The following is a 12,319-nucleotide window of genomic DNA, read 5'->3' on the forward strand; positions in this document are numbered from 1 at the left end:
GTGTGTCCAAACTTTTGACTGGTACTGCACGTCCTGATGATTTAGATATATGAAGACTATTTAGCTATGCAAGGCATTCGCAAATGCAGTATTACTTTCCACAATGTTGACTGGTAGTGAATGTTTGTATTGTCTACCTAAAAGACAATGAACAATAAAATACACAATGTAACATATAATGCATCATGTTTAGCCACAAGATGTCAGTGGTGCAGATACTGTATAGGCCTACAGGTCCTGAGTAACAGGGAACCAACCCCCCAATGAGGCATGAGCACCCCTAAATGCAACAAAAGTCCAACTTTAGGGGGGTCTCTAATTTAATCATTTTCCAATTTGTTTAAAAGGCAATGTTGCACTGATACAGTGGTAAATATGAAAATTAAACCTTATTTCAAATTAAACGAACACCCCCAGCTCTATGTCATGGTTTAAACCAGTGACGGTTGGTTCAGGTTATTTCAATTGCATTCATCTCTCTGCCCCGCCTGTCTGCCTCTCTCTCTGTCTTGAGTTTTCTCTAGCAAACTTGCAACATTGTAACAATTGGGTGGGTGGGGGAGTGGTTGGGGGGGGTCTTGCCATAGATCCGGCATTAACAAAATTACACTGATTGGCCCAAGGTGGGAGCTATAGTAATTAACTGAAATGTGTTAGTCACATGCAATATGTAAATTGGACCGGGGGGTGGGGCTCTGCATGTGGGTGACATGTTTACTGTTGTTGCCTTGTTTCAATTGGTCCCTCACAGTTTCCAGCTCAGGACAGACACAGCTACATTTTCGTCCCCTATTTCAGCCCCCTTTCAGGTGTCCCGAATTTTCTTTGTGCAAAAAATGATCCATTTGTCAGCAAGAAAGCATTCATTAATTCAGGCTACAAGACTGTAGTTCTAATGACAATCACTGAATGTCATTACAAGTTTCGGTGTTTTGTAACAGATGTCTCTTTCCATTCATCTAATGGCTGATGTACTGCTTGGATGCTGGAATTATTTTGGAGTAGACAAATGTATGCAGGTAGCATACTTGTTGAAGTGATTTTGCTAGACAATCAGATGAAAACATCATGATTGGTTGTGTTCATACCACATTAAAAGGTAATACATGTTTACCATTCAAATACATGTCTTAACTATTAGGCCCATAAAATTATGTGATATGAACTCCCGTGGAAAAAAAATGTGACCACTGAATGTCACAGTTTTAAGCCCGTGACTTCCAGGCCTACCTATATTAACTTGTAATTAGCCACAAAATCCAAGAATTTTGCCATTCTATGAAAAATTGGTAATTTATGTTGGAAATGTTTTGGGTACGTCACGTTTGGTCAATGCATAAGCTACTGTGGATTTAGAAGGATGAAAGCATCTTGGTCCAACGTTTCTATAATTTATTGCAATGAAGCACATTACAGCAGATACAGAAGCTTCCACATACACTAATACACAATCTGTAAAAAATAATGGAAGGTCCGAAAAAGACGTAAAAATTACAACATTGTTTTTTCCCCTTATTAATGTAGCCTAGTAAAAAGTACATTATATCAACATTTAAAACGTTTATTACCACACCTATAATGAATTTCCATCTTATTTTGCGTAAGATAAAATGGCTGCGTCCTCATAGTCTAACATCTGGATATTTTGTACTGACACTGTGATTGAACATGATGGGCAAAGAGTAGCCTACTACATACAATGAGTTCCGAAATAATTAGGCTACATATCCTCAGATCTCGCTCCTACCAGTAAAAGTATGCTACACAACGACATAGCCATCATAGACTCGCAATAGTTATTTTTTGTTATCTAACACATTGTATGAGATCACTTGTTTATAGTATAGGCCTACAATATGCGTTTTAAAACACAACCAACGAGTATGTCTACACTTAGAAATATTACAAATTAATTCAATAGTTTACATTAATTTCACAGTATCACTAAAGGGTTAAATATTATGTACATTATTTTCATAATTACAATAGACAATTGCTGTTGGTGAAAAATCTTCAAATTAAATAAATAGCCTATTGTATTAAGGCCTATCAGATAGCAAACTAATACTGTTAAATGGAAGAATCTCGCCTAAATTTGCCTATGCACTACGACGCAACATCTTTAAATCGTTGGTCAATGTTGGCCCAAGACAGGGTGTGCATTGCAACTGATAGGCCTGTCCGTTGGATATGGGCTACAGATAGATGGATCTATAAATTACACATGGGTCATGCGGTTTTTCCCCCCAGATGTATGGATGTTTAACTGTGTGGATAGAAACTATAGTAACCAATGTCCTTAGCGCAATTTTTCTCACACTCTCTTGGCGCCAACATCTCAGATTTCAACTGGGTTTCCGTAACCGGTGTGGCAGACGGTGAAATTCTTCTCCGTTTGGCTTGCTCAAAAATACCAGAATCACTTGAATCAATCGACTTGATTGAAGACGGCGTCTCTATCCAGCTAGATTCGGATAAGTCTTTCGGTTTTGCCTCATCGGACCCTCCGATGGGTGACCTTTCTGTTGGGATGGTGTCGGCGTCATCAACCAGGTAGTTAGAGGTGCCTGATCTGCCGCCAACAGAATTTGTGGGCCAGCAGGATAGAACAGGACTAGACTTACTGCAGTACTGGGGTGGTGTGCGTGTGCCCCAGCCGGATGGGTCGGCATAGTAACCGAGAGGTCTGCTTGAGCACCCTGCAGTGGGCAGGGGAAGGGCCTTTACTCCAGCGGCTGCATATGACAGCAGGGTGGCCGCGTTACCCGCAAAATCAGCAGCCGCGGCGGCATCGTATGCCGAGGCGGCAAAGTCCAGTCGGTTATTGGCAGGGGTGACAAACCATCGCTGCGGGGATGCAACTGTGGGTTCTTCGGTTTGTTGCGGGGATAGCAAGCTGTTACTAAGTGGGACGCTGCGGTCCGTGCCAGGACCAGTCCCTACGCCAGGGTGAAAGCGAGATTTGGCATAACTGCTGACAAATTGGTCCTGTAGGAAAGAACCAGCCATGGCATATCTCGCACCAGGCATGATCTGAGAGCGAGGCGAGTCACCCGGTGATGGCGTTAACCGGTCAATGTCGCAACCTGTGTAGACACTGAAAAGATGAGAGAGAAACATACAAACAAACTATGAATCATGAGAAATATCCGTCACTGCCAATGTGCAAGAATGGAAGAAACTTTCACAAATGCTAATTTGATACAAATGCAGAAGGAAACGAGGCCTAGGACTACCTACATTTGTTAGGGACATCATCAAATAATTATTATCATCTAACCAGTGGCCTGATAAAAAGTCACCATAATGTAGTTATTATAGTGGACTGGGTGGGGCCTACTGCAAATTATAATTAGGCATATGCTTATTAATGTGTCCCCATTAAAATTAAACGGAAACTTGAACCTTGATAGGCTAATTCGTAATCGATGCTGATCACATTTTAAGATTATTGATATTGAAGAGCCAACGTGGACACAACATAGACTATATACCGATCCTCGCACCCAATGAACGCACGTCCCAAGAATTTGATAGGCCTATATCATATATGATACGGCTGTATATATGGCTTCTCATGAATAGCCTATTTTGGTCATTTGCAATAGCCTAACGAAAAGCCTAACAATCTCACAATATAACGAAAAATTTGCTGTATTAGAAATGTTGGTTAAAAGTTTTCCTGCGATTGAAATTTATTTCGATTAAAATGTAGCATGAGCAAAAAATAATGAGGCATGATTAGGCCACACTTAATTTACATTAAAAGGATCTCTATCATTTGAATTGCCTCAAATGGGCTCTCCAATGAATTTACCTGTATCATTTAATTTAATTTCTAATCGGAGAGAGGCAGAACCAAGCAAAAACAAACGGGATTAAACACAAACAATAAAAACACAAATAGTAATTGACAAATAGTCTTACGTGTCATAGTTGTCCCGAAATCCTTTAGCAAATGGATTGTGGTCGATTTTTAGCTGCGTAATCTGCACAGAAGAATATTAGGCAGATTTGAACGAATAACAGGTGCTTGTTGTTTTCTACCGTTCCAAATCCTAATATACCGAAGGAACTGTGCTTTTGGATTTATAGTCAACAATACTATAATACTTAACGAATGGAATTATCGTCAATAACATTTTTCAAAATGATTTTCTTACGTCTGTATTCTGGTATGCTGTGACTGCGATGAACTGTGTTTCTGGGAAAGTGAACGTTTGTACTCTTCCAGGTTGGCTGGAGTCCTCGGTTCCATCTTCGTTGACTTCCACTACATGGAGCCTGGGTTGGTACTTGTGAAGGGATTGTAGAACCACCATCTGGGGGTACAAGGAAGATATTCCATAAAAGACCTTCGTTTTGAAGTAAAATAACACCTTTTATAAAAATTGTTATTTTAGACTTGAGATTATGATAAATTATTGAGGGGGAACATAATAAGCGAACTATTATGTAACTGCAGGTGTGAGCACAACAAACTCTCCTTACTCAATAGTTGAGGGTCTTTGAACGTTTCTGGTCATACTATTTAACGTTTTGTTTTATAGCCTGTATCTAAAATTCAAATGTCGTAGCTGACCTGTCCCGTGTTGTTTGAACCTCCTTTATTGTTCGTTAACTTCAGCTTTCCAAATGAGATTTCTTGGCGCATCCAGTGCGCCCCGGTGTTTGGAGAGTCAGGGTGCATATACACCCTGTTTCCTGTGGAAAATAAAGGCATTAAATACATTGAAATGCACTTCTATTAAAAAATATCATACAAATATTGATTTTCAATTATATTAATTAGATCATATATTTGTGTGGGTTGTATTAGTTCAATGTTGCGTGTTAGCTTGCCATTGCAGAATCAAGGCCTACGTTTATCTTAATTATCAACCATTATCTTGACTGTACACTTCACCGAGATGTAGGCTACAGGAACGTACCTGTCACATTTGTATCCGCTTTGCCACATGGTACCCACTTGCCACCTTGGAATCGCCAGTGATTTGGATCAGCAAGAATAACATCCACAAATATATTGTAGTGCGCCGTCGGGTCGAGACCGGAAATGTTGAAACTCAAAAAGGGGAACATCCGTCTGTAATAATACAAAGAATAATCATATAAATGTTGTGCGTTGATGTGATATCAGGCGATGTGTCATGCGTAACAGACCAGCACTTATGTTGATCTATCACATTGTGAAATCATTTGTGAAACAATCTAATAAAATATATAGTCAGTCAAACATGTTCAATTATATTGAGAATATAGACAATATTTTGAACGAATTACAATTGCAATTACCTTCCATACCCCCCGCCCCATAAAAAAAACAATTTAAATTGTTTTTAAATTATGCGTATTAGGCTATTATCACAATATTTGCCTCCAGACTTGTGGTGAAAAGCATGTAACTGGAGGGGATTACCTACCGTCCTTGTTTAGTGATTATCATCTCTGTTTGATGTCTGTGAAATTTCAGCCACAGGGCCCTGTTGCACAGATATACCTGCGCTTTCCCAGGCACCAGCCCAGCTTGCGCGGAGGAAAACTGGTAGAATGCCGCTCCTTGATAAGTGTGTCCATACTGTTGCGCGTATGGGTAACCCGTGGTTGGGTAGCCTTGCGGGGAGCTGTTGGTCAGAAGACTGTTGTACGCTCCATTAGTGATGACTGGATGATGGGCCATATAACGACTCGGACTCCCAATAGAAAAAGCCGGGTGCGCTGGTCCATGTTGACTCGGATAGGGGAACATAGCACTTGGAGTTGCTGCGACTGACTGTGGTTGGTTAGATTGAGAAAGGATATACCTTTCTCCTGAAGATCCATCGAAATTATGACGAATTTCAGAGACTCCGTGGAGATCAGGAGAGAGTTTGCCTCTCTGGACGTCCCCTGATGCGTCCTTGGAGTCGGAAAAATTGTCTGCCTCTGACTGATTCGTCATCCCCATGGAATTTTTTTTCAGAGGTGAACTTCTCTCCAGGTTGTCACTAGCAGATATAATAGTATGGTCCTGCGAGCTCAGATCCATCGGAGTATGGGTAGCCACTGCCCACATTCAGACATTTCTTGGATAGTACACTAACTGGCAAGATGCAATTCTCGAGCTGCATAGCTCTCAATGACAAACCGCTATTAAGGCAAACTATATGTAAGCTTTTGTCCACGCCTAATAACTCTAATCTAGCAAACGAAACAACGCCTTCCTATGGTTTGAGGCACTTTGAGTAAGAGAGCAAATAAGCCAATTGACACCATCCTGCAATCTGGAAGGATTTGCTTTTCAATACGCTTCCTTGCTAATGAAACAACTATTGCTATTGGTTAGCTCAAGACAGTAATTTAATAAGACAGCTCTTAATTGGGATAATCATCAGGGCTTTTGTGCATAAACCCCATTTGCGTGTAGAGACAATCAATCAGCATCATGTCCTAATTTGATCTAATTAGAACTTTATGTGATGTGTATCACATCTATATGTTAACTATTTCATATATTTGTGGTGCATTTCCACATGCTCATGTTGGTTGTAGAAACTAATATCAATACAAATAGTCGTGCCCGGAAACATACAATTATGTTTTCCCCCTGTAGATTTTGACATTATTAAGGAAAACGTGCGTTATTTACCTATTAATGTGGTAAGAGTGGTAAAGTATGTTTACCGGAGAAACAAAAATATATTATTAACACAGTAAAAATGACAGGCAATGACAGGCAGTGCACTTCATGCTTTCAAATGTTTGTGATATAGCGTGAAATCATGCCGTTCATCTGAAGATGTGTTTATGAGTCCCAAGGCAGGTAAATATTTTATTACCCTGGTCTAAAGTTTTGAATCAGAGCACTCCACGCGAGTGCCCTGACAAACAAAACAACATAATCAAAATCAGCAAGAATGAAAAAACAAAATCACCAATTAAATAACATTCTAAAAATAATTTTAAAATTCGATGGACTTGAGACAAAGGAAGTTATTTCACCCAATTTGTATTTCAGAATTCTAACAAATGTGTTTAAATCTTAAGAATTCGTGCGATTTTGTTGACTGATAGGATAAGATATCACTGTAATTATTAAACGAGTGGACTCTTTTGAGTTGTATTATTTGATTAGCAGTTCTAGAACTAAATTCATTATGCACAGGGGGGGAAAAAACGGATATTCCTCTCAAGTATATAGACTAACTATAGAGGGAACTATTCTGCAGAAAAAGGTCGATCTCATCTTGTCATCTTGACTATTTTTCAGTATTAGAGCTTCATTGATGTGTGGCAGTGTGTGTGACAGGGTCATTGGACAAAATCCAACATGAATGTTGTAGTCCAGAATGAGCCAAGTCGATGCTGTGTGTTGCTTTACAAGGTTGGCAAAACTCCACATTTTACTTAAGTCTACTTATCGATTGAAATACGTGAGTTGAATCCAAATATGCATACATGGACATTTTGTTTTGATAAATATCACAAGGCCAGCCCCAAATTCTATAAACATTTCGCAAAAATCAAATCAACTATTATTTATCACATACACGTATTTAGCAGATGTTATTGCGGGTGTAGCGAAATAATTGTGTTCCAAAGTTTTCTTGAAGTGCATAAATTGCATTGTGTGTTTATGCTCCATATCAACACGATGTAGCTGTCGATGATATTACTTTTTTTTTTCTTCCGAAAAATAGCATGTTCCTCAACATGTGGGCATTGCAAAGCTCATTGGTAGAGGTCATGACAACATATCGTTGTTCTAACATCAAAACCCGCTGTTTGGCTGCCATTGTCCTCCTCCCCAACCCCCAACAGCTTGAAATAGAGAACTCAACTCAGTAAACCATGTGCAGTGTTCACAGATGTGTGTTGACTCAGAGGGATCGGCACAGCTGATTACATTATTGTATGCCCTTACCATACACTTCTGGTAGACCCTTGCAAGTTCTAGCAAGTTCAGAAAAGGCATTTATCAAGAAAGGTGTGAAAACACAATGCGAACAATCAGAAGACGTGCTGTGTAGCTGCATGGTTAAATACCATTCTTACAGGTCAAGACAATTGACTAGTGAACGTGTGGAGGATAAGCTGCTAATAACTGAAATAGCCAGCATAGCCTGTCGGCAGAAATCAGTCAGGTTTGAACCGGAGTAAAATATACGGAGTACTTTTGATGTATAAAAAGTTCCTGTGTTTTCTTGAGTCATCAACATTATATTTATATTTCCCGAGGGAAAACAGCCAGGCTTGAAATGAAGTATCAAGTATCAGCATACTGAACACCACTTTGAATAAATGTTGCATTCTGTTTCAATACAGCTGCATGAAGTCTGTGTTAGAACCTTAAACAAGCCAAATTGAACGGTGCAACCCCCCCCCCATCTATGGTAGTGGGGTATCCAGAGGGGTGAAAGGCTTTGCATTCTAATGAAGAGCCATGCATCTGAGGCTAACAAGATAGGTCATTACAGCAGGGCAATGGGCTCCAGTCATCTATTCCTGTAAAACGTACAAGCATGGGCTTGCCTGTGCCTCCAACCAGGAGCTGGTGCAGGCCTTCCCATCCTCATTACAGCATTATGGTTCACTTCCATCACTGATCTTTAATAAGCAAACTGGGCTTGCTTTTCTTTTCTCTCGAACCAACCAATGGTTGAATCATCCATGCAGCAGCACCATAGTTTGTTTTCTCCCCACGCTCTATTCCCATTTGTTTGTTATTAGCCCCAGTACTTTGTTCTGATTAGCCCAGCTAGTGGCCATAACCACAGAGGGAGCAGGCTGATTATCCACGTCACGGCCAGTCAGTCCCTCAGGAGGTCATTGTGCAGGTTAAGGAGGGACCTCAGGCTTGGCACACACCCTCCTCTGACCAGACAATATGAAGACAATATGAAAGAATGAAAGTTGAATCTGTTATAGCCATAAGTATTATTTAAATGCATGGTAGATGTGGGAGATATAATGAACCATACTGCCTGCTAATTTCTTCAGTTCAACCCATTTGATATCTCTTTTCTAAAATATATTTTGTAAGAAACTTTACTGGATGTCTATGGACAGCTCGTTCAACTAAAGTTAATGTCCCCAAAACGTCCTGTTACACAGCAAATTGGCCAGTGTAACATTTCTAGAGTTGATACACAAGTTAAATTCATTCTGCAAGAGTGATGGTGTTAATATCCAGAATTCATGTTTTACACTGTGGAGAGTAAAACAGTCTCATCAAAACCACACCCATCATTATCATATTTCCCAGCATGCTCTGCATGTAGATTTTTTGGGATTGTTTTTAATATCTGTATTTTTGCACATACATTGATTGATTCCTCTTATGCTACACAAAGATAAATAACATAATTGTTTTCTAGGCCTCCCGAGTGGCGCAGTGGTGTGCCACTAGAGATCCTGGTTCGAGTCCAGGCTCTGTCCCATTGTGCTCTAGCGACTCCTGTGGCGGGCAGTGCACACTGACATGGTCACCAGGTGTACGGTGTTTCCTCCAACACATTGGTGCAGCTGGCTTCCGAGTAAAGTGGGCATTGTGTCAAGAAGCAGTGCAGTTCGGCTGGGTTGTTTCAGAGGACGCATGGCTCTCAAACTTCGCCTCCCCCGAGTCCGTATGGGACTGCGCTGGGACAAGACTGTAACTACCAGTTGGATACCACTAAATTGGGGAGAAAGACGTGTGTGTGTGTGTGTGTGTGTGTGTATATATAATTATTTTCTAAACTAACCCAATCATTTAGTTAGATTTATAGCACCTGTTACTAAAATGGTTGTTCTGGGTTGAAAGGTTTATATGGTCTTTTTATCAAGTTTCCCAACCCTGACAGTCATTCTGAATGCAGGTTGCAGGGGAATAAACATTTCAACTGTTGGATATCCTAACTCTGTTCTGGATTCCAATAGGAATTACACATCACTTTGTAAGCCAGAATATTGTGACTTGCAGGCTTGATGTGGCCTGCAAACCAGGAGTTTCCTAACACCAATGTGTTAGGGTAAACTAGGCCATCAAAGTAACACCTTATGATATATGTAATGTGTTGTCATAAAGTAAAATGTTTATGATAACATTCGCCTTAGATACTAATTTGGTGAAAACCACATGCCTTTAATATGAAAAAATTCAACAACCATATCTCCGTCAATAACAAATACAGTCATGGGTGGTAACTCTACAATTTACATCATGTGAAATGTGCAAATTTAGCTTTACACCAAACAGTGTTAAAACAACACCCGAAATGACTTACTGTCACAGTATTTTTGTTTAACACTAATATGAGTTAACTCTAGGTCAGCCGTTGTGTTAAATATAAATAACACTGACAAGTGTAATGCAGTTTTAATTTTGACGCTATGGAGATGTATATATAACCATAATCAGAGTACTTTTTACACTCTGTAGAGTGGGACCATATGTTATCTGAGAAAGTGTTAAAATTAAGTCTTTAAGTGTTGATTTAACACTGCAAAATGTACTGTGTACCATCAATGAAAGCATAAACGTGAGTTACAGTAAGGGGAGCTGTCCACCGCATCAACAAATCGGCCTATGGTTGCTAGCCAGGTCTCTTTATAAGGTATTAAGGTATCTCCTTTTAACAATTATTGTAAATAATAAAATACACAATAATACATATGAATAATCTTTGAATATTTTAACTCTGAATTTTCAGTCATGAACAGTATCATCCTTTTCCTTGATGTCCCAAAGAACTATGTTTGCCACCTGGGTCTAATCTAATCAATGTGGATGACAAGGAGAGAAAAAGCCTGAAAGTGAGCACCAGCTCAGGGACTTTACCTAATGCCCGGCACTGTCACATCAATGATGTGATCACAGCACACAAAATGACAACAAAATTATAGCCAGCAAGGATATGGGGACAGAGTGTGCTGCCCCAGTCAGATGCAATTCCTTTTTGTGACTATGAAATGGCATCTCTCTTGTCGGATGGGTAAACATTTCCCTGTCAGGCCAGTAATAAGGAATGAAGCACACTGAGCTGAACTAAGAGGATAGAGCCAAGGTTATTTGTGATTCATGACAGGTAGTGGCTTATATTACAGTGGCACTAAAAATTTCATGGGAATGCATTTAAGATGCCCTTTAAGTTATTTATATGTTGTTTGCCAAACATCACATTGGAATTTTCATCAATAAATCAAGTTAGTAAGTAAGTATTTCTCTTTTTCTCTGCCATTTGAATAAAAAAGAGAGGAAACAAATAATTTCCCCCTAAACTTAATTAGTCCAACAAATTTCTCTTTAGCATTTGTTTGTTTGACGCTAACATAAATGTTGGCCCCTGTGGTATCCTGCAACCACAGATCTCCCACTGTCAGAAGGAATCAGGGTGCACTTTGGGTAAAAGACAGCTGGTGGTCTGCTAAGGGGCCAGGTGGACAGTTGTGGCTTTTAAAGCCTTATTAGCCATCCTCCCGGCCATGTCATCCCAAGAAGTGCACTCCTATAGCCCTCATTATTGATGTCCTTTTGGGTCCTCAAGTCAGAGATCCCGCCGATTCTTGACCACAACCCTTTACTTAGCTGTCAGTGAGTTACATAAAAGGGCAGATGACATAAGGTGTCTCTTCGAACCCTCTTGACTCCAAACTAAAATGAAACTCTGGTCGCCAAGCTGTAATAACAAGCCTACAAACCCTTGCACTTGGAATCTTGAAACTAATAAGAGACCTAACCTTTTCAGTGCATTGTCAACGATAAAGTTAGTATGAGATCATCATATTAAACTTTCTTATGCACACTGAGTGTACAAAAGATTAGGAACACCTTCATAATAACGGTGTGTGGGTAAAATCACTGGGGAACCAAGCCAGGGGAAAATGCCGTATTACAATTTGTTGTGATAATTGCATTGTTTGCTCTATAACCTGTTAGTTCGTATGCTTTGCCATCGTGATACAGTTGAAGTCGGAAGTTTACATACACTTAGGTTGGAGTCACGAAAACTTGTTTTTCAATCAATACACACATTTCTTGTTAACAAACTATAGTTTTGGCAAGTCGGTTAGGACATCTACTTTGTGCATGACACAAGTCATTTTACAAAAATTGTTTACAGACAGATTATTTCACTTATAATTCACTGTATCACAATACCAGTGGGTTAGAAGTTGACATACACTAAGTTGACTGTGCCTTTAAACAGCTTGGAAAATTCCAGAAAATGATGTCATGGCTTTAGAAGCTTCTGATAGGCTAATTGACATCATTTGAGTCAATTGGAGGTGTACCTGTGGATGTATTTCAAGGCCTACCTTCAAACTCAGTGCCTCTTTGCTTGACATCATGGGAAAATCA

General features: G+C 39.7%; 1 protein-coding gene across 1 annotated transcript; it reads right to left on the reverse strand.

Annotated features, from left to right (window-relative positions):
- Positions 1-1,375: 1,375 nt before the first annotated feature.
- On the reverse strand, positions 1,376-6,279 carry LOC118367112 (T-box brain protein 1-like). The gene is given in 7 exon segments (XM_035750167.2): positions 1,376-3,097; positions 3,928-3,989; positions 4,164-4,322; positions 4,583-4,704; positions 4,932-5,086; positions 5,424-6,014; positions 6,016-6,279. Coding segments are annotated over 7 exon segments (2,019 nt in total). The 5' UTR covers positions 6,111-6,279; the 3' UTR covers positions 1,376-2,262.
- Between the last annotated feature and the right edge of the window lie 6,040 nt (positions 6,280-12,319).

Source organism: Oncorhynchus keta, chromosome 34, assembly GCF_023373465.1.
Source record: "Oncorhynchus keta strain PuntledgeMale-10-30-2019 chromosome 34, Oket_V2, whole genome shotgun sequence".
Classification (NCBI taxonomy): Eukaryota; Metazoa; Chordata; class Actinopteri; order Salmoniformes; family Salmonidae; genus Oncorhynchus; species Oncorhynchus keta.